Source organism: Hyla sarda, chromosome 8, assembly GCF_029499605.1.
Source record: "Hyla sarda isolate aHylSar1 chromosome 8, aHylSar1.hap1, whole genome shotgun sequence".
NCBI classification, from domain to species: domain Eukaryota; kingdom Metazoa; phylum Chordata; class Amphibia; order Anura; family Hylidae; genus Hyla; species Hyla sarda.
The window spans coordinates 18625056-18648368 of record NC_079196.1 but is presented as its reverse complement, the minus strand read 5'-3'; the positions used below and the strand labels follow the sequence as shown (position 1 = coordinate 18648368).

At 40.6% G+C, this 23313-nt stretch overlaps 1 protein-coding gene across 2 annotated transcripts in view; it reads left to right on the top strand.

The window, feature by feature from the left end:
• SPEG (striated muscle enriched protein kinase) overlaps positions 1-23313 on the top strand; it is a 374397-nt gene that overhangs the window by 164285 nt on the left and 186799 nt on the right. The window contains exons 2-4 of one of the 2 annotated variants that reach the window (XM_056537027.1): positions 12053-12095; positions 15218-15247; positions 20746-20835. In XM_056537027.1, the coding sequence (XP_056393002.1) occupies positions 12053-12095; positions 15218-15247; positions 20746-20835 (163 nt within the window). The remainder of the gene's footprint in view (positions 1-12052; positions 12096-15217; positions 15248-20745; positions 20836-23313) is intronic. The other variant, XM_056537025.1, reaches the window with a different exon arrangement.

Genomic DNA, 23313 nt, shown 5'->3' with positions numbered 1-23313 from the left:
TGACGGACGGTCGCACCGCACACACAGCGCAGGGGGGGGGGGGGTGCTGATGGATGGATGGGAGGCCGGTCGGGCACAAATGGGGGGTGTCTGTGTAGCTGGGGAGGGGGCTGCGGAGCATCTTGGTGTCACCCCATTAGGTTGGTGTCACCCGGTGCGGGCCGCACCCCCCGCACCCGGGTCGCAACACCACTGGGGGTGATTCAAACTTTTATTAGGGAAGGGGTTAAATGACCTTTATTAACACTTTTTTTTAACTTTTTTTTTGCAGTGTTATAGGTCCCATAGGGACCTATAACACTGCACACACTGATCTCCTATACTGATCATTATTATCCCATAGGGACCTATAACACTGCACACACTGATCTCTTATACTGATCATTATTATCCCATAGGGACCTATAACACTGCACACACTGGTCTCTTATACTGATCATTGTTATCCCATAGGGGCCTATAACACTGCACACACTGATCTCCTATACTGATCATTATTATCTTATAGGGACCTATAACACTGCACACACTGATCTCCTATACTGATCATTATTATCCCATAGGGACCTATAACACTGCACACACTGGTCTCTTATACTGATCATTGTTATCCCATAGGGGCCTATAACACTGCACACACTGATCTGTCATCCTGATCATTATTATCCCATAGGGGCCTATAACACTGCACACACTGATCTCTCATCCTGATCATTGTTCTCCCATAGGGACCTATAACACTGCACACACTGGTCTCTTATACTGATCATTGTTATCCCATAGGGGCCTATAACACTGCACACACTGATCTCCTATACTGATCATTATTATCTTATAGGGACCTATAACACTGCACACACTGATCTCCTATACTGATCATTATTATCCCATAGGGACCTATAACACTGCACACACTGGTCTCTTACACTGATCATTGTTATCCCATAGGGGCCTATAACACTGCACACACTGATCTGTCATCCTGATCATTATTATCCCATAGGGGCCTATAACACTGCACACACTGATCTCTCATCCTGATCATTGTTCTCCCATAGGGACCTATAACACTGCACACACTGATCTCCTATGCTGATCACTGGCGTGTATTAACACGCCTGTGATCAGTGTTATCGGCGCTTGACTGCTCCTGCCTGGATCTCAGGCACGGAGCAGTCATTCGCCGATCGGACACCGAGGAGGCAGGTAAGGTCCCTCCCGGTGTCCGGTCACCTGTTCGGGACGCCGCGATTTCACCGCGGCGGTCCCGAACAGCCCGACTGAGCAGCCGGGTCACTTTCAGTTTCACTTTAGAAGCGGCGGTCAGCTTTGACAGCCGCTTCTAAAGGGATAATACCGCACATCGCCGCGATCGGCGATGTGTGGTATTAGCCGCGGGTCCCGGCCGTTGATTAGCGCCGGGACCGATGCGGCGCGATCCCGCTTCATATCGCGGGAGCCGGCGCAGGACGTAAATATACGTCCTGCGTCGTTAAGGGGTTGAGCACAAATAAAACATAGAAAACTTCATTTTTTTTAAACATAGTACCGGTGTATTAGAAATATTTTTTATTTACCATAAGGAGTGCAAAAATTAGTTTTATGAGAGTTACCCTTTAAGGGCTTGCTGGGACTTGCAGTGGTTTTGGACAATTTACTACAGGCCACTCTGACTTGACAATAGATGACAGTGACTGACTTGACTGGAGACTGACTAAGCTGTGACTTTACTTGTAGACTTGTATCTTGTGGCTGCAGATTTGACTTGAGGCTCCTATGACTCCAGACTCTTTGGCTCGACTCCACCTCAGCAAAGACTCAGGAACTAAAGAGAGAGAAGAGACTCCTCCCGGGGATTTTATAGGGGAGAATCTAGAGGGGTCCCATAGGTCACCCTTAAAGGGGTATTCCAGGAAAAAACGTTTTTTTATATCAACTGGGTCCAGAAAGTTAAACAGATTTGTAAATTACTTCTATTAAAAAATCTTAATCCTTTCAATAATTATCAGCTGCTGAAGTTGAGTTGTTGTTTTCTGTCTGGCAACAGTGCTCTCTGCTGACATCTCTGTCTGTCTCGGGACCTGCACAGAGTAGAAGAGGTTTGCTATGGGGATTTGCTTCTAAACTGGGCGGTTCCCGAGACACGTGTCATCAGAGAGCACTTAGACAGAAAAGAACAACCCAACTTCAGCAGCTCATAAGTACTGAAAGGATGAAGATTTTTTAATAGAAGTAATTTACAAATCTGTTTAACTTTCAGGAGCCAGTTGATATATATAAAAAATTTTTTTTTTTTCCTGGATAACCCCTTTTTAAGTCACCTGGTCACTGATACCTCCTGGGTAACAATCACATGATAACTGGTGATCACATGTTAACCTTTCTTCAAGATACAACATTCTTATATACATAACATGGGGATAATATACAATTACAGTAGAACAGATGCAGGGGGGGCCCAGGGGACACTGCAGGGAGGCTGCCTGACAGGGAAGCTAAGTACAGGGGTAATAACCCCATACTGGGCCACCACATATATAACAAACACACATATATATATATATATATATATATATATGTATATATACATTTTTCTACTTTATATATATATATATATATATATATATATATAAATAAATTAAAAATTTACGTGATCATACCTGTTCTAAACCTTTGGCTCATCAGGGGGGATGGTCTTGGGAGTTGGGCTGCACTCTTGCCTGGCAGGATTGGACCAAGGCTTATGCCCTTTGTCATGGTGCCTCGGTCTCTGTGAAATTACAAGAGACCAACTTTAAAGTGTTGTCTAGATGGTATTGTGTACCTGCATTGTTGCACCGCTTTTATCCCTCCATCTCAGATTTATGCTGGAGATGTGGCGCTTCTCCCGGGACCATGTCTCATGTTTGGCTGGACTGCCCCCTTCTTCTCCCATTTTGGTCGGGGGTTCTGGAGATCATTAAGAGGGTGACGGACATTGCTGTTCCCCGTTCCCCACAGGCTGTATTGCTGTCGATGCTCCCGGGCTCGATCAAATCCATGAAGGCGGGCTTGGTGTGTATTCTTCTCTCCGCGGCACGTAGGGTCATACCTAGAAAGTGGAAATCTGCCCAACCCCCGACAATTTCTGACTGGGTCCGTGAAGTAATCTATATACATGGGATGGAGGAGTGCATGGCGGAGACGGCGTCCAAATCTGAGCGGTTTTTGCTGCGCTGGATGCCGTGGTCTGCGTTTTTGGACTCCCCCGCCTGCGGTGCCCTGAACCTGTCCCCCTGAGGTGGGGTCCTGAGGACGCACTTTTTGGGAACTGGTTGGACGCCCCTGGCCCTGGTGGTCCCTCTCCACGGTAGAGTTCCTCTCCCTTTCCCGGGTTCCCCCTCCCTCTTTCCCCCAGTGTGTCCTTCTTTGTCCCCCCTTTTCCTTTTCTTCCCCTCTCCGTCTCTCTTTTCTTCGGTTTGTGTTGTTTAGTCTCCCCTTCTCGTTGTTGTTTTTGTTTGATTTAGTTGATATGTTACGGGCTTATAGTGTCTTTCCTTGCCCATATTCCGCCTACTGATCATTTATTGTTTACCCGGCTTGATTATGCTGGTTTACTTGCTCTCCTGTTTCTTATTATTATTTTCTGCATTGGCTGCTACACGTCCCTTTCTTGTGTACGGGATGACTGGGGGAAGTAGCTCCCGGGACTCCTCATATGCCTATTTGCTGCCTTTATTTGTATCTCCTCATTGTCAATGTATTGCTGCCATCTCATGCAGAATTGTTTACATATGCTTTCCTGTCAGAAGATGTATATCTTGGTGGATGACGTTTCTAATGTTTTTGTATTACTATTGGTCCTTAATAAACTTCTTTTTGAATTCGGAAAAAAAAAAAAAAATACAATTAAATATATATATATATATATATATATATATATATATATGTATTTATATATAAATATATATGTATATATAAAAATATATATACACAAATATATGTATATATATTTACACACACATATATATTTATATTAAAAATTGTGTGTGTGTGTGTGTACACATATATATCACTACTATAGAACTGCAATGAGATATAGTAATAAAACTAGCAATAATGATTGCATATTATGTGTTTATATGCATGCACACTCCACTTGAGCGTGCACTTCAATTGAATTTTATTGCCAAGCGATCAGCTAATATTCATGTCGGTTCACCAGTATAAGGCTATACAAGCTACACAAAAAGCAAGCACATCTTGCAAAACTATAACTCCCAGCATGCCCGGACAGCCTTTGGCTGTCCGGGCATGCTGGGAGTTGTAGTTTTGCAACAGAGAAAACAGAGCAATTTCCAGTAAGTCAGAACACTTTATCTTCAGGGTATCACTGTGGGCCCAAGAAGTTGTGCTAGTTTTTTGTGCCACTTACTGTTGTATTCGTCATGTCTCCCAGCCATGTTTTATTCATACGATTCCAATGCGGTTATTTCGGTAATATATTTTTGTTGTACAAATACAGAGAAATTTTCCCTTTATTGGTAGTTGCGCTGTGCAGGCCGGTGAGCAGCTGCACTGCGGGCTACTTATAAAATATTTAGTGCTCTAATATGTCAGAAAGGCTTAGCAGACCTGCCAGTTCATAACTACACGCGGGGGGACGTGATCTACAAATGTGCGACAGTGAGGGATATATGTCAGTCCGAGATTCACATGTCTGTATGTCCGGTCTGTCAAATAGAAGTCAGCGATGACTAACAGTGAGAAAGATAATGGTTATAAACTCTATGTACAAGAATATAACTATACTATAATACTGCTCCTACATACAAGAATATAACTACTATAATACTGCTCCTACATACAAGAATATAACTACTATAATACTGCCCCCTATATACAAGAATATAACTACTATAATACTGCATCCTATGTACAAGATTATAACTACTATAATACTGTTCCTATATACAAGAATATAACTACTATAATACTGCTCCTATATACAAGAATATAACTACTATAATACTGCTCCTATATACAAGAATATAACTACTATAATACTGCTCCTATATACAAGAATATAACTACTATAATACTGCTCCTATATACAAGAATATAATTACTATAATACTGTCTCCTATATACAAGACTATTAACTACTATAATACTGCTCCTATATACAAGAATATAACTACTATAATACTGCTCCTATATACAAGAATATAACTACTATAATACTGCTCCTACGTACAAGAATATAACTACTATAATACTGCTACTATATACAAGAATATAACTACTATAATACTGCTCCTATATAGAAGAATATAACTACTATAATACTGCTCCTATATACAAGAATATAACTACTATAATACTGCTCCTACGTACAAGAATATAACTACTATAATACTGCTCCTATATACAAGAATATAACTACTATAATACTGCTCTTATATACAAGAATATAACTACTATAATACTGCTTCTATATACAAGAATATAACTACTATAATACTGCTCCTATATACAAGAATATAACTACTATAATACTGCCTCCTATATACAAGAATATAACTACTATAATACTGCTCCTATATACAAGAATATAACTACTATAATACTGCCCCCCTATATACAAGAATATAACTACTATAATACTGCCTCCTATATACAAGAATATAACTACTATAATACTGCTCCTATATACAAGAATATAACTACTATAATACTGCTCCTATATACAAGAATATAACTACTATAATACTGTTCCTATATACAAGAATATAACTACTATAATACTGCTCCTATATACAAGAATATAACTACTATAATACTACTCCTATATACAAGAATATAACTACTATAATACTGCTCCTATATACAAGAATATAACTACTATAATACTGCCCCCCTATATACAAGAATATAACTACTATAATACTGCTCCTATATACAAGAATATAACTACTATAATACTGCTCCTATATACAAGAATATAACTACTATAATACTGCTCCTATATACAAGAATATAACTACTATAATACTGCTCCTATATACAAGAATATAACTACTATAATACTGCCCCCCTATATACAAGAATATAACTACTATAATACTGCCCCCCTATATACAAGAATATAACTACTATAATACTGCTCCTATGTACTCTGATATAAGTAGTATAATTCTGTCAGTGATCTTGTGTATAGTGAATCTTTTCTCTGTTTATTTGGCTTCTTGTGTCCTTATCGCGGTGAGATCACCGGGGATGGCGGTGAAGCTGCAGAGTGATGGGAAATGACACTGTTATGTGTAGATGGAGGTTGATGTAATAGGCGGCAGGTAATCATTTGATTTGTGTTCTCGGCCGGCTGCCAGCTCGGATCAGACAGACCTGGGTCACGGAGCAGTTATATCACCGTCCAATCTTCTCTGTGATGATTCACGAGGAGCTCGCGCTGACCTGCCATCACCTGCCCATCACTCCGTATCACTACTCCCCAGGATCCTTCTGATCATGGCCGCCATTAATGGCCACAACGACTTAACTCCTTCCAGTGCAGGGGGAATATCACTAATTTTCTATTAGCCATTAGACAACTATAATATGACCCACTGGGGACATTTATCATTGTTGCTTTGGTAATCGAGTTCTGTAGGCATTTTTTTTTTTTTGCTTTGGTTTTGCCTATGTATGACATATTTATCATACTATCACAGGAGGTTTATAATTTTGCTCACATACAGTAAGCAAAAACCAATAAAATCACTTTGGAATACAATTTTCTTAGCACACATAAGCCAAAAAATGTGTTTGTTTATTACATTTTATACCACTTTTTTCCCCCTAAGGGTCTATTCACCCATACAGTATTCTGCGCAGATTTAAAGGGGTAGTCCACTGGCCCAGCCCCTGGAACATTTTGTTCCAAACGCTGGGTGCGGGCTGCAGGGGTCGTGACGTCACGGCCACACCCCTTGTGATGTCACCCCCCCTCAATGCAAGTCTATGGGAGGGGGCGTGGAATGCCACACCACCACGTCCCCTTCCATAGACTTGCATTGAGGGGGTGTGACGTGACGTCACAACCCCCGCAGCCCGCACCCAGAGTTTGGAACAAAATGTTTCGGATGCTGGGCCAGTGGAGTACCCCTTTAATGCCTAGGATTTCAAGCTTAGTTCAGTCATTCAGTTTACATTGGAATCTGCAGCAAAAAATCCTGCACATCAAATCTGCGCAGAATTCTGTAGGTGTGACTAGACCATAAATGTACTAACCCTTTTTTTTTTTTTTTTTTCATTTCAGATCCGTCTATCCTGTGGGCTACTTCAGACTTGGTGGACTACGATGACCAGCATTTTTTTTTGTTTAATATTAACAATATTTGGTAATGAGCGCTCGTGGGGGAGTGTTTTTGGAATAAAAGTTTTTTAAATGTGTCTTTTTTTTTTTAATTATTATTTACTTTTCAGGCTTAGTAGTGGAAGCTGTCTTATAGACGGAGTCCATTACTAAGCCGGGGCATGGTGTTAGCACCAAAAACAGCTAGCGCTCCCCCCGAGTATTACTCCGGTACCCACCGCCCCAGGGGTGTCTGAAAGAGCTGGTGCCAACAGGCCCAGAACGTCAAAAATGGTGCTCCTGGGCCTAGACGGTAACAGGCTGGCATTATTTAGGCTGGGGAGGGCCAGTAACAATGGACCTCGCCCACCCTGGTACCATCAGGCTGTTGCTGTTTGGTTGGTATCTGGCTGAGAATAAAAATACAGGGAACCCTATGCGTTTTCTCTTTTATTATTTATGGAAAAAAAACGCATAGGGTTCCCCCTATTTTGATTCTCCGACAACTACCAACCAAGCAGCAACAGCCTGACGTTACCAAGGTGGACGCAATGCCCTGGCTTAGTAATGGAGTCCGCCTATAAGAGGACTTCCACTACTATGCCTGTAAAGTAAATTTTAAAAAAACAAAATCATGTTTAAAAAACTTTTATTCCAAAAAACACTCCCTCACAAGCACTTATTAACCATCTTATTAACATTAAACAAAAAACAAAAAAACACTGGTCATCGTCATAGTCCACAGGATACACGGATCTGAAATGAGAAGGAAAAAAAAACAAGGAAAATAGGTTAGTACATTTATTGTAACCCACTTGCACATTTCCCGCCCGCACCGCATTGCATGACTACAACTCCCAGCATGCCCTTACAGTAAGGACATAATGGGAGTTGTAGTCATGCGGCGCAGGTGGGTGACAAGCTTGTCATCCGCCCACCCATCAAACATCCCCCCGCCCACGTGCCGCACAACTACAATTCCCAGCATGTCCTTACAGTAAGGACATGCTGGGAGTTGTAGTAGTGTTGCGTGGGCGGGAGATGTGCGGGCGGGTGACATGCTTCTCATCCTCTTGTACATCTCGTACCCGCTCGTCCCACCGTGACTGTGAAAATGAAAGGAAGAAAAATTGCACATATGATCTCACGTGCGACTTTGTGTGCGAAACTGCTGTCACAGGCTAGTTTGTAAGTCAGGTCTGACTTTGCTTACACTTGCGACTTTTATTTGCTTATGTACGACTTTCGCAATGATAAATCCTGGACCACTGCAAAGTAAAATCTGAAATTTGCTTAGGTAGGGCGGATTGGTATTTTTTGCTTACCCACAAAAGTTGCACAAAAAATTGCTTCGGCGCATGTGCGAAAAGCTGTGGAAATCCCTTGATAAATCTCCCTCATTGTGTCTATGTTTATACATTCAGTACTTTTCCAGCAAAAATAAAGTACATCTCTCTAGTTAGGTGCCAATTTTTCTATGTAGGAAATGTTCATCTGCCATTAATGAAGATGAATCAGGTTTCTACAACCTCGTACACGTACAAATTCCAATAATCCAGCATCTCACTGGTCCCATGAGTGCTGAAATATTGGAATTAGAGTATATATTGTATCTACTATAATATTGCTCCTATATACAAGAATATAACTACTATAATACAGCTCCTATATACAAGAATATAACTACTATAATACTGCCTCCTATATACTGAAATATAACTACTATAATACTGCTCCTATATACAAGAATATAACTACTGTAATACTACTCCTATATACAAGAATATAACTACTATAATGCTGCCCCTATATACAAGAATATAACTACTATAATACTGCCTCCTATATACAATAATATAACTACTATAATACTGCTCCTATATACAAGAATATAACTACTACTATAATACTGCTCCTATATACAAGACTATAACTACTATAATACTGCCCCCTATATACAAGAATATAACTACTATAATACTGTCCCCTATATACAAGAATATAACTACTATAATACTGCATCCTATATAGAAGAATATAACTACTATAATACTGCCCCCTATATACAAGAATATAACTACTATAATACTGCCCCCTATATACAAGAATATAACTACTATAATACTGTTCCTATATACAAGAATATAACTACTATAATACTGTCCCCTATATACAAGAATATAACTACTATAATACTGCCCCCTATATACAAGAATATAACTACTATAATACTGCTCCTATATACAAGAATATAACTACTATAATACTGTCCCCTATATACAAGAATATACTACTATAATACTGCTCCTATATACAATAATATAACTACTATAATACTGCTCCTATATACAAGAATATAACTACTATAATACTGCTCCTATATACAAGAATATAACTACTATAATACTGTTCCTATATACAAGAATATAACTACTATAATACTGCTCCTATATACAAGAATATATCTACTATAATACTTTCTCCTATATACAAGAATATAACTACTATAATACTGCTCCTATATACAAGAATATAACTACTATAATACATCTCCTATATACAAGAATATAACTACTATAATACTGCTCCTATATACAAGAATATATCTACTATAATACTTTCTCCTATATACAAGAATATAACTACTATAATACTGCTCCTATATACAAGAATATAACTACTATAATACTGTTCCTATATACAAGAATATAACTACTATAATACTGCTCCTATATACAAGAATATATCTACTATAATACTTTCTCCTATATACAAGAATATAACTACTATAATACATCTCCTATATACAAGAATATAACTACTATAATACTGCTCCTATATACAAGTGTCACGATGCCGGCTGGCAGGAGGTGGATCCTCTGTGCCAGAGAGGGATAGCGAGGACCGTGCTAGTGGACCGGTTCTAAGACACTACAGGTTTTCACCAGAGCCCGCCGCAAAGCGGGATGGTCTTGCTGCGGCGGTAGTGACCAGGTCGTATCCACTAGCAACGGCTCACCTCTCTGGCTGCTGAAGATAGGCGAGGTACAAGGGAGTAGGCAGAAGCAAAGTCGGACGTAGCAGAAGGTCGGGGGCAGGCGGCAAGGTTCGTAGTCAGGGGAGATAGCAAAGTTCTGGTACACAGGGTATAAACACACAAAAACGCTTTCACTAGGCTCTAGGGCAACAAGATCCGGCAAGGAAGTGCAAGGGAGGAGACTAGATATAGCCAGGAAACAGATGGGAACCAATTAAGCTAATTGGGCCAGGCACCAATCATTGGTGCACTGGCCCTTTAAGTCTCAGGGAGCTGGCGCGCGCGCGCCCTAGAGAGCGGAGCCGCGCGCGCCAGCACATGACCGCAGGAGACGGGAACGGGTAAGTGACCTGGGATGCGATTCGCGAGCGGGCGCGTCCCGCTGTGCGAATCGCATCCCCAACGGCCATGACAGGGCAGCGCTCCCGGTCAGCGCTGACCGGGGAGCTGCAGGGAGAAAGGCGCCGTGAGCGCTCCGGGGAGGAGCGGGGACCCGGAGCGCTAGGCGTAACAACAAGAATATATCTACTATAATACTTTCTCCTATATACAAGAATATAACTACTATAATACTGCTCCTATATACAAGAATATAACTACTATAATACTGTTCCTATATACAAGAATATAACTACTATAATACTGCTCCTATATACAAGAATATATCTACTATAATACTTTCTCCTATATACAAGAATATAACTACTATAATACTGCTCCTATATACAAGAATATAACTACTATAATACATCTCCTATATACAAGAATATAACTACTATAATACTGCTCCTATATACAAGAATATATCTACTATAATACTTTCTCCTATATACAAGAATATAACTACTATAATACTGCTCCTATATACAAGAATATAACTACTATAATACTGTCTCCTATATACAAGAATATAACTACTATAATACTGCTCCTATATACAAGAATATAACTACTATAATACATCTCCTATATACAAGAATATAACTACTATAATACTGCTCCTATATACAAGAATATAACTACTATAATACTGTCTCCTATATACAAGAATATAACTACTATAATACTGCCCCTATATACAAGAATATAACTACTATAATACTGCTCCTATATACAAGAATATAACTACTATAATACTGTCTCCTATATACAAGAATATAACTACTATAATACTGCTCCTATATACCAGAATATAACTACTATAATGCTGCTCCTATTCAGGAATAGAATATATCTCTTTGGTAGCATTAGGATGGCCTCCATGCATAGATCAATCTCATGTCTTCCTGGAAATCAACTCAGCAACACTCAAGATGCGCTAACAACAAGCACGGTGAAGACCCATCACTAACCCGCCAGTAATAGGAATGTTTGCATATTATCGCTCCCCCCACTGCGTTTCGGGAGTGGGGGGGGGGGGGGGGAATCATTACTTCTCCTTATTTTTCCACCACATTATTGTACGGCACTGTAAAGACCTTTAGTGATAGTGACAGGGTCAGCGGCCGTTGCCATGACAACAGACCAAGAATTCCTCCTGAAATCGTTATCATGTTGTGGTAAATCTCGGATCATCCTGTAGGTTATGGAGGAGACTCCTGCCGGGGTCAGGGAGAGGTTGTCAGTGATTTCTATTCGCTGTCCTGGACATTAATTTGGTTGCTTCTCTTTCTCCTCTGTAGAAATCAGGACACTCCCGGAGGGTCTTTGGACGATTTACTCATGGTGGGTTGCTATAGCATCATCACATCGTAATGTGCACCCATCATCCAACCAACACTTATTGGCCAATAGAAAAACATTCACAAATATATATAGATACATATTGTCATGCATCTTGCAGATTTACAAATATTTTAATTTTCTTTCTTGAGACAAGGCAGGGCTCCTTGGGGGCGTGACTTGCCATTAACCGGGATTCCTTGGGGGTGGGACTTGCGATAGATGAAGTTCCTTTGGTTCAGGACTTGCCATTAGGCAGAGGGTGTGACTTGCCGTGGGTGGGGTTCCTTGGGGGCGTGACTAACCATCAGGCAGGGTTCCTTGGGGGCGTAACTTGTCAAGAACCGGGATTCCTTGGGGGTGGGACTTTCCGAAGATGAAGTTCCTTTGGTGCAGGACTTGCTATTAGGCAGAGGATGTGACTTGCCGTGGGTGGGGTTCCTTGGGGGTGTGACTAACCATCAGGTAGGGTTCCTTGGGGGTGGGACTTGCCATGGGGCTGGTTTTGTCAGACAACACATTTTTTTGATCAAACATTTTCACCAAAATTTCAATAATCTTAGACTACTATGGAGATTAGGTCTCCAAAATCTGGACCTCCAGCTGTTGCAAGACTACAACTCCCAGCATGCCTGGACAGCCATTGGCTTTTTACTGAGGCTCTATATCATGAATGTTCAATCTGCGGCTCTCCAGCTGTTGCAAAACTACAACTCTCAGAATGCCCGGACAGCCAACGGCTGTCCGAGCATGCTGGGAGTTGTAGTTTTGCAACATCTGGAGGTCCACAGTTTGGAGACCACTCCTTTATAGGAAAAAGGGGTTGTCCATTTTAGAAAACCCATAGTATACCCCTTATTAAAGAATTCTGTGTTCCTTATCTCTTGGTCAAAATGGAGAGGGGTAACCAAGAGCTCCTCTCGTTCCGGAGGACCTGTCCTGTCCTGTATAACACAAACAGTGCAATGATATGACTGAACATTGTGTCATTCCTCATTTCTCCTGTGGTGGTGCTGTAGAGTAATAGAAAACGGGAAATTCGCAACTTGACAACTTGTCCCCTATCCACAGTGTCTATGGGACTTCCGGTACGTCTCGTCATCGGGTTACTCTCTGGCTGCGAAGATTGCCCAGGAGTTTTAAACATCCTGTGATGGGACAAACATCATGATAAAGAATGATTTAACTGTCCAACAGGCGGGTGCAGACAATAGTTAGTGAGGGGGGGGGCAGAAAGAGAGGGCAGGCAGGAGTGAGACGATTTAGTGCGATTTGAGAGAAGATATCAGTGCAGGAGCAGGGAGAGGGCATGGCAGCGCTGCTGCAGTGAGGAATGCAGTGGGGCTTCAGGAGAGTGGGAAAGCTGGGTGGCACGCATATGTCCTTTAGAGTGGTATTTTAGCCACTGAAAGTATACCCTATAGCAAAGTTCCCCAACCTGTGCCTACAGCTGTTGCAAAACTACAACTTCCATCAAACACTAACAGCCAAATGCTGCCAGGGCATGATGGGAGTTGTAGTTTTGCAGCAGCTGGAGAGCCACAGGAGAACACTCCCCTTAAAGCTACAGTTCTGAACCACACTATATAAATGGATTTTATAGGGGATTCCGTCATTATGTATCAAGGGGGGGGGGGGGGGGGTCTGGTCATGGTGCTTGGAATGTTTCCAACTAAGATTGAAAACTACCAAACCCCATGTGTTACCCTCCTTCCTCCTCACCAATGGTCTCTATTAAACATGGGGATCTTTGAGCCTCCCTGTGGATCATCCTAAATGTCAGTAGTGCCCAAATTATTATTATCTTATTCATATATATATTTGTGAATGTTGCTGATGTTTGCATTTAGATGTCATTTTTGTATTTTCATATATATATATATATATATATATATATATATATATATATATATATATATAATTCTTTATTATTATTATTATTATTATTTATTTATTATAATTTTTTATTTTTTTTTTGAATTTTGTGCACTGTCCTACCTCACCATTGTCATTATCAAATATTAGGTTTGGGGAAGATTTTATAAAAAAAAAAAATTAAAAAAAATCTAACACAGCAATGGCATCCAAAATAAGGCCGAGAATCACCATGGTAACCTCAGCCTGAGTACAACCAGTCTCCTATCTCATCTACATACCCTGATCAGAAATAACATGTTTTTGGGGGAATTATCCAGAACAGATCATAATAAAATTATTTCGACTATTTGGTTATCTATACCAGTGGTCTCCAAAGCGAAAAAAAACTCCAGATGTTGCAAAACTACATTTCCCAGCATGCCTGGACAGCCAAAAGGAATGTCATAGCATCCTGCTAGTAACGCCAACACAGGGGAGGGGTTGCAGTAACATTGTCTTTAGATGGGGCTCATATCATAGACTTTAAATGTTATCTACTAGATCAGTGTTTCCCAACCAGTGTGCCTCCAGCTGTTGCCAAACTACAACTCCCGGCATGCCCAGGCTGGAGGTAATGTAGTTTGGCAACAGCTGGAGGCACACTCGTCTGAAAACACTGGTGTAACCCCATCCTTGCTGCGCTGCTTCTTTCCTTACTGCTCACATATCACTTTGCAAACCCTTCTCCCTCCAGATGATCCACACTGTCCCTGATAGGTAAATCAAGGTTTCCTGCTAATCCCAACATTAGAAGTTCAGAGCTTAGTGTAAAGCAGTGTTTTTTGGTACATGGTGAACCAGCTCAGGACCCCACCGCTCTTTAGGAACAAATAGGAACACAGCCCTCCTGTCCTGATACGGGAATAAGTTTCATGTATTCCAGCACCAGGCGCAGCGTCTAACATTATTTAACCACAATGCAAAACTAGAAACAGATGCATGCCGTATAAAGATGCAGCAGATGGAGGACCCCCATAATCTTATAATCATTTTAATTCATATGTTTATTTTATTTTATTTAATTTTTTTCTTTTCTATACTATGATTTTGCTCAGCTGCACCATTTGCTGTGCACCAGCGGCCTCTAGTGTTGACAGATGGAAGTGCCGTTTGCATGAATTTTCGTTGCATGGTCTTCGAACCTTTTGGGCTGTTACTAACAGTTTGTGACATTATCTCTCTCTCTCGCTGCCCCTACGGAAGCGAAGTATTCCGCTCCTGCAGGAAACACAGCTATGGTAAGCAAAGTAACTTGACGTTTTTCAGATTTAATACCGATAACTTCCTATGGCCCCTTTTACACTACAGGTATCATCCTGGAAAAAAAAACCTCTGTTATTACTCCCGGCAAAAAGTCCTGAAAACGGCCATCAAAATATCCTATTCATGTCAATGGGATTTTTTTGACCATCCTTTTGCATCAGGCACGTCCGTTTTTACTAATGTCAGTTATTTTTGCCGGCACAAAAGACTGTGCTTGCACTCATTTTTGGTCCGTCAAAAATAAAAAAAAGGGTGAACAAATGGATGTTAAAATTTAACATTAAAATCTATGGCAACAGGATGTTCAAAAAAAACATCAGTTATTGTCAAGTTTCAGTGTGCACCAACTGAAGGTACCCAATGACCACTAAGTTGAAGATTAGGGTGGGCTGAGCATTTTGTACTGAGCATTTACAAAAAGGGTTAAAAACCTGATTAAGAAAACGGATGTAACTGGTAATAACGGATGATAATGGATGAACAACATCAGGTTTTTTAAGAAAAAAACCATTAAAAATAATGGATGATGGTCATCAGTTATCATCCGTTATTACCAGTTATTGCATCCGGGTTTTTTTTCATCCGTTATTGTAAAATAATGGCAGTAAAAAAGCAGGATGATACTTGTAGTGTGAAAGGGGCCTATGGCTTACATCAGTGTTTCCCAACCAGGGTGCCTCCAGCTGTTGCAAAACTACAACTCCCAGCATGCCCGGACAGCCTTTGGCTGTCCGGGCATGCTGGGAGTTGTAGTTATGCAACAGCTGAAGGCACCTGGTTGGGAAACGCTGGCTTACATGTTGCGCTCTGTACGCCGCTGCAGAATATGCTGGTGCTATATATATATATATATATATATATATATATATATATATATATATATATTTTATTGTGTTGAAAATTGGGTAATGCATTAGCGCAGTCACAACCGATGCAAACACAACCTGTCTTGGAGTGTTTAGTAAAAACCCCTTTGAGAAGACCAAAATAGTGGTCTTCTATGGGGATGGGGGTCTTCTCTAAGAAAATGGTCACTATTAAAAAACGTATGGTTGACTAAAACTCCATTACACAAAATATGGTCTGGACTAGGGGATGGTCTTTTCAAAGGGGGTGGACTTTTGATTAAAGGTATTCCAGGAAAAAAAACGTTTATATATATATATATATATATATATATATATATATATATATATATAATCAACTGGCTCCAGAAAGTTAAACAGATTTGTAAATTACTTCTATTAAAAAAATCTTAATCCTTTCAGTACTTATGAGCTGCTGAAGTTGAGTTGTTCTTTTCTGTCTAAGTGCTCTATGATGACACCTGTCTCGGGAGCTGTGCAGAGTAGAAGAAAATCCCCATAGCAAACCTCTTCTACTCTGTGCAGTTCCCGAGACAAGCAGAGATGTCAGCAGAGAGCACTGTTGTCAGACAGAAAAGAACAACTCAACTTCTGCAGCTGATAATTATTGGAAGGATTAAGATTTTCTTCATAAAAGTAATTTACAAATCTGTTTAACTTTTTGGAGCCAGTTGATATATATATATATATATATATATATATATATATATATATATATATAGAATAAAGTTAAATAAAAAAATAGAAATATGCCTTTAATGATTATAGCGGGCTGCTGTAGGACACCTCATGGAGTATACAGCAATATACAGACTACAGATTTTGTGCGCCAATGTATAGGGTCTGTAGAATTGCTATGTGCATGAAATCTTAGGGCAGTGTTTCCCAACCAGTGTGCCTCCAGCTGTTGCAAAACTACAACTCCCAGCATGCTGGGAGTTGTAGTTTTGAAACAGCTGGAGGCACCCTGATTGGGAAACACTGCCATAAGGGAAATGTTTTCCACCTTGTTGGTTTTCAGCTGTTGTAGTACTACAACTCCCACCATGCTCTGACAACCATCATGTCATTCTGTTCCTAGGTTACAACACTAATATGATTTTTCTAAAAAAAAAAAAAAAAAAAGATCCATAGGAGAATTACTTTAAGACTAGGTTTCCACTTGTTTTATCTGTTTTTTTGCCTGTGATAAAAAACAAAAACAAAAAAAAACACCATAAAACCTTTTTTTTTTTTTGCGTTTTTTCTGGCATTTTTTTCTGGTGTTTTCACCTTTTTTGTAGAAATAGCTTTTTTTCCTCCTTTGGCAGATTTTCCTATTTGCAGGTTTTTGTTTTTATTTTCTTTTTTTTCTTTTTAGTAAGAATAAGATGAAAAAACACCAGAAAAAAAAAAACATCAATGCAAAACCCACATTGCGTTCTGAATGGTATTTTTTCTCTTCCATATACTTTTATGGGATAAAAAATGCCAAGACAAAAAAACTCTAGTCTCAACATATTGCGACTTTGAAAAACTGCCACTGAGCACCAAAAAAATAAAAAAAATAAAAAGGAGAATGAAAAAACACCAAAGAGAAGACAGGTTATACTACGGTTTTAGGTCCGGTCACAAAACTGGATACGGGTCAAAAATTAGCCGACCGGAGTCACTGTTTGACTTCGGTCGGCTCATTAAAGTGAATGGAGTTCAGCGCCGGTCCTGCTGGGGTACGGGGGAGCCCGGTTTGCCCCTCCCCCAGCCGGATCCGGCAACTGTAATGTAAAACCGAGATGTGCATGCAGCCTAAGAGAGGAGACCAAGACCCCAATGATCACTGAGCTCTAGTGATGAGCAGCAGGGGCCATATTTGAATTCGCTATATTTTGCAAATATATTTACAATTATTCGCCCTATGTTTGCATATTCGCTATGTTCACTTTTTTTTCCATTCGAAAATTTAGCATGAAAAATTTGCATAAAAATTTGCATGTGAAAATTTTTTTTTTAAAATATGAATATACGGCATTATGAATATATATAGCAGAATATTCACGAAATCGAGAATTGCCAATATTCGCGATAAAAATTAGCATTTCGAATATTCGTGCTCAACGCTACTGAGCTCCAAAGATCCTGCATGCAGATGGGAGAAACTTCTAGAACAGACCTGGGCTTTGGTTGGCTCTGACCGTCCCGCGCTGACTGTCGGCCCATACAATGCCCAGGTCGTACACCACCAGCCTGTGACAGGGAGAGCTCCGTGCAATGACAGGAAGAGATTGTACAGTGCTGGGGAGGGGGCGTGCACCTCCTGTCTCCTCTCTCCCCCTCCCCCGCCTTCTCTCTGCCGTGCAGTCTTACAACCCTCCATAGGCAGAGCAGGGAGGGGAGAGGAGGAGAGGCCGTGTATCCTGTCTCCTCTGCTGCGCAGGGCGGGTGAGTGTCTGTGTTTATATGTGTCTGTGTATATATGTGTCTGTGTATATATGTGTCTGTGTATATATGTGTCTGTGTATGATTATATGTGTCTGTGTATATATGTGTCTGTGTATATGTGTGTCTGTGTGTGATTATATGTGTCTGTGTGTGATTATATGTGTCTGTGTATGTGTCTGTGTATATGTGTGTCTGTGTGTGATTATATGTGTCTGTGTATATGTGTGTCTGTGTGTGATTATATGTGTCAGTGTGTGTATGTGTGTGTTTTTTTTTTTTTGTGGGGGGGGGGGAGCTGCCTAATGTGGGGGACAACTAATCTGGGGTACAACTATGCTGCCTTATCTGGGGGGCAACTATACTAATCTGGGGGACAACTATGCTCCTAATCTGGGGGACAACTATCCTAATCTGGGGGACAACTATGCCCCTAATCTGGGGGACAACTATGCTGCCTAATCTGGGGGACAACTATGCTCATAATCTGGGGGACATCTATGCTGCCTAATCTGGAGGACAACTATGCTCCTAATCTGGGGGACAACTATGCTGCCTAATCTGGGGGATAACTAGGCTGCCTAATCTGGGGGACAACTATGCTGCCTAATCTGGGGGACAACTATGCTCCTAATCTGGGGGATAACTATGCTCCTAATCTGGGGGACAACTATGCTCCTAATCTGGGGGACAATTATGCTGCCTAATCTGGGGGACAACTATAATCCTAATCTGGGGGACAACTATGCTCCTAATCTGGGGGACAACTATAATCCTAATCTGGGGGACAACTATGCTGCCTGATCTGGGGGACAACTATGCTCCTAATCTGGGGGACAACTATGCTGCCTGATCTGGAGGACAACTATGCTGCCTAATCTGGGGGGAAAACTACCCGGCCCTCCACAATATTTTTAGTTTCTCATGTGGCCCCATGGGAAAAATAATTGCCCACCCCTGTTCTAGAAGGTTCAAAACCAAAGGTCAAGTCCTTGAAGAAAAAGTGTGGGAATTCACCCAAGATTTCCACCCAAGGACTGGTCCTGCAGGACTCTTGATAATGGGAAAAGGGTTCCTGCAGTGGAAAAAGTGCAGGAACTCCATTCCCACGAGTTCCTGCAGGACTTGAGCCCTGTTCTAAACCATCACCACAGCCTCCACAATCTGAGAGACGCCTGAAGATTATAATAAGGATCAGACTGTGAGGAACAAGATTCTCTGGATTTAAAGGGGTACTCCACCCCTAGGGATAAGATGTCTGATCGCGGGGGGTCCCGCCGCTGGGGATCCCCGCGATCTCGGCTGCGGCACCACAGACATCCGGTGCACAGGGCGAACTTCGCTCCGTGCCGGATGACTTGTGATGCGGGGCGGAGGCTCATGATGTCACAGCCACGCCACGCTCGTGATGTCATGGCCACGCCCCCTCAATGCAAGTCTATGGGAGGGGGCGTGACGGCCGTCACCCACAGGCTGTATGATGGCATGCTGGGAGTTGTAGTTGAAGTTGTAGTGAGTAATTAACTGCAACTCCCAAATTTTATTTAAAAAAAAGAAAAAAAAAGCGATCAAAAAGTCACATCAAAACAAAAATCATACTGTTAAAAACTACAGATCGGGGCACAAAAAATATGAGCCTCATACATCCATCCCCCTATAAGGAGAAATAAAAAAAAGTTATAGGGGTCAGAATAGGACAAAATTTCCCTCGCATATGTGTATCCTGTGATGTCACGAATATATAATTAATTATGCAAATTAGCATGGCCGGTATTTTTTGGGCAAGAAAGGCGGCAACCCTTAGGGGCACAGATGGAATACATCGCGCTGCAGCCACCGTCTTCAGTATTACAGTAAAGCATGAATAGAAATTATTTATATGCATTCGGAATAATCAGTGAAGGTTTCTGTGGATGACAGCAAGCAGAGATATTGTGGAACATGAGAGAATGATGCAGAAAGTCAATTGGGAAACACAACATCCTATGCAGTAACCTTCAGCAGCTTCCTAGGTCACCAGACCCGGTGTCAAGTGTTATTGAAAAGGAACTGGACAAGTAAAGAAAGGTTCATGAAATCCAATGTTTGCTGGGTACATAACATAAGACGTGGCGCAGTACAAGGTGGAGCCACTTAGAGATTACAAAGTCTCCTTAATCCGTAATTCATCTATATTTTTCTTCTTCATACAGACTCAGAGCCCGGGGAGGAGGACACTGGAGGACCCCAGCTACAGCGCACAATCCGAGCGCCAAACAACACCCCTCTGGGGACCCCTTCAGGTAAGGCCTGGTATAGCAGCAGGAACCACACAGTGAACTGTCATTTATTGTAATTATTAATCCTATTTTATTGTAAAGGGGTACTCCGGTGGAATTTTTTTTTTTTTTTTAAATCAATTGGTGCCGGAAAGTTAAACAGATTTGTAAATGACTTCTATTAAAAAAAAATCTTTACCCTTCCAGTACTTTTTAGCGGCTGTATGCTACAGAGGAAATTCTCTTCTTTTTGAATTTCTTTTTTGTCTTGTCCACAGTGCTCTCTGCTGACACCTCTGTCCGTGTCAGGAACTGTCCAGAGCAGGAAAAAATCCTCATAGCAAACCTATGCTGCTCTGGACATTTCCTGATTCGGAAAAACAAAAGACAGACAGCGCTCCGTAGTGTATTAACCAAGGGATGCACGAGGGAGGATAAGACACAACGCACGCTTACCCCAGGAGGTTACACTCCACCAAGTGCAACCATGGTATAAAGCACGACATGGTAAATGACTGCAGCCCTTCCACGTCCGATAGTGTAATCATGCATAGGAGCCTCCAAGGTTCGACGGGATAGCAAGTTCGACGGGATAGCAAGACGCGTTTCACAGTACAACTGCTTCATCAGGCATGCCTGATGAAGCAGTTGTACTGTGAAACGCATTGCATCATGGGTGATTAAAACGTCATTTCCCATTTTACCTCTGTGTCAGCGCCTTGCTATCCCGTCGAACCTTGGAGGCTCCTATGCATGATTTCCTGATTCGGGCATCAGGTGTCAGCAGAGAGCACTGTGGATAAGACGAAAAAGAAATTCAAAAAGAAAAGTATTTCCTCTGTAGCCTACAGCTGCTAAAAAGTACAGGAAGGGTAAAGATTATATTTTAATAGAAGTCATTTACAAATCTGTTTAACTATCTGGCACCAGTTGATTTAAAAATTTTAAAAAATTCCACCGGAGTACCCCTTTAAAGTGAACCTTCCCTTTTTTATCGATAGTTCATGATTAGATACAACATTCTGCACTGGTGAGTTTCTTAAGCCTGTTTGCTTCAATGGGTGGAGTGGCCGCTGGGTGGGAGGAAGATCATTCTGCAGTGAATTGTAGGTTTGCAACAGCTGGAGGCACCCTTGTTAGAAAACACTGGTCTAATGCATTGAAGAGAGCACAGGTGTGTTTCAATGAGTGGGGTGGCTGATGTGTGGGAGGGAGAAAAGTGACCTCACACTTACAAAGAAGGAATTATGGGACATGTAGTTTGAGAGAGGGAACTCCAACAGGAAATAGCCAGGTCTCAAAAAGATAGCCACAGTGTTATGGTAATCTCGCAACATAGCTGTTTAGCTCCAAGACAAGCACGGATCCTTCTTAAGCATGTCCATTACTGCCTGCCAGGTAGGTACTATAATCACCTTATGGTGGAGAACCCATTTTACATAGCAGCCAGAAGCCTAGTGAAGCCCACCAGGACTGCCATCCTAGTACTCCTATTACACCCTGCAGAAGGGGGCACTGGGATACAGTAATACAGAAGTACAGCAATTTATTGTACAAGTTGATGGCAAGTTGACATCATGCCCAGGAGGATTAAAAAGTTTAGGATTAAAAGATAAAAAAAATAAACAATTACTGTTTTGATGTCTACAAATAAATACAAAATCATAATAAAAAGAAATTGAGAAACATTTTCCCATTTATCGTCAAAAAAAAAAAAAAAAAATAAGCCAATAAAAAAGCATTATTGGTATCACATGATCTGAAAATGTCCAAACTATTAAAACATTGCATTACTTAAAAAAAAGTATTTGGTCATCAAGATTCCCCAAAAAGTGGAATAAAATGCAGTAAAAAAGGCCAAAATGGGGCCAAACCAAGCTCTTACACAGCTCTGTAGATTATAAAATAAAAAAGATATAGAGGTCGGAATATGGCAATGCAAAGCAAACTTTTTTTCTTTAAAGATTTTATTTTCTCTTTTCTTTCTTTCTTTTTTTTCTTTCTTTTCTTTTCTTTCTTTCTTTCTTTTCTTTTCTTTCTTTCTTTCTTTCTTTCTTTTCTTTCTTTCCTTTCTTTCTTTAATTTATTTTTCTTTCCTTTCTTTTTTCTTTCTTTCTTTCTTTAATTTATTTTTCTTTCCTTTCTTTCTTTCTTTCTTTTTCTTTCTTTCCTTTCTTTTCTTTTTTTCTTTCTTTCTTTTCTTTTTTTCTTTCTTTCTTTCTTTCTTTTCTTTTCTTTCTTTCTTTCCTTTCCTTTCTTTTCTTTTTTTCTTTCTTTCTTTCTCTCTTTCCTTTCTTTCTTTCTTTCTTTCTTTCCTTTCTTTCTTTCTTTCTTTCTTTCTTTTCTTTTCTTTCTTTCCTTTCTTTTCTTTCTTTAATTTTTCTTTCCTTTCTTTCTTTCTTTCCTTTCTTTTTTCTTTCTTTCTTTCTTTCTTTCTTTCTTTTCTTTATATTCTTTTCTTTCTTACACTGTTAACGGCACAAGGACCTGTATACACATCCT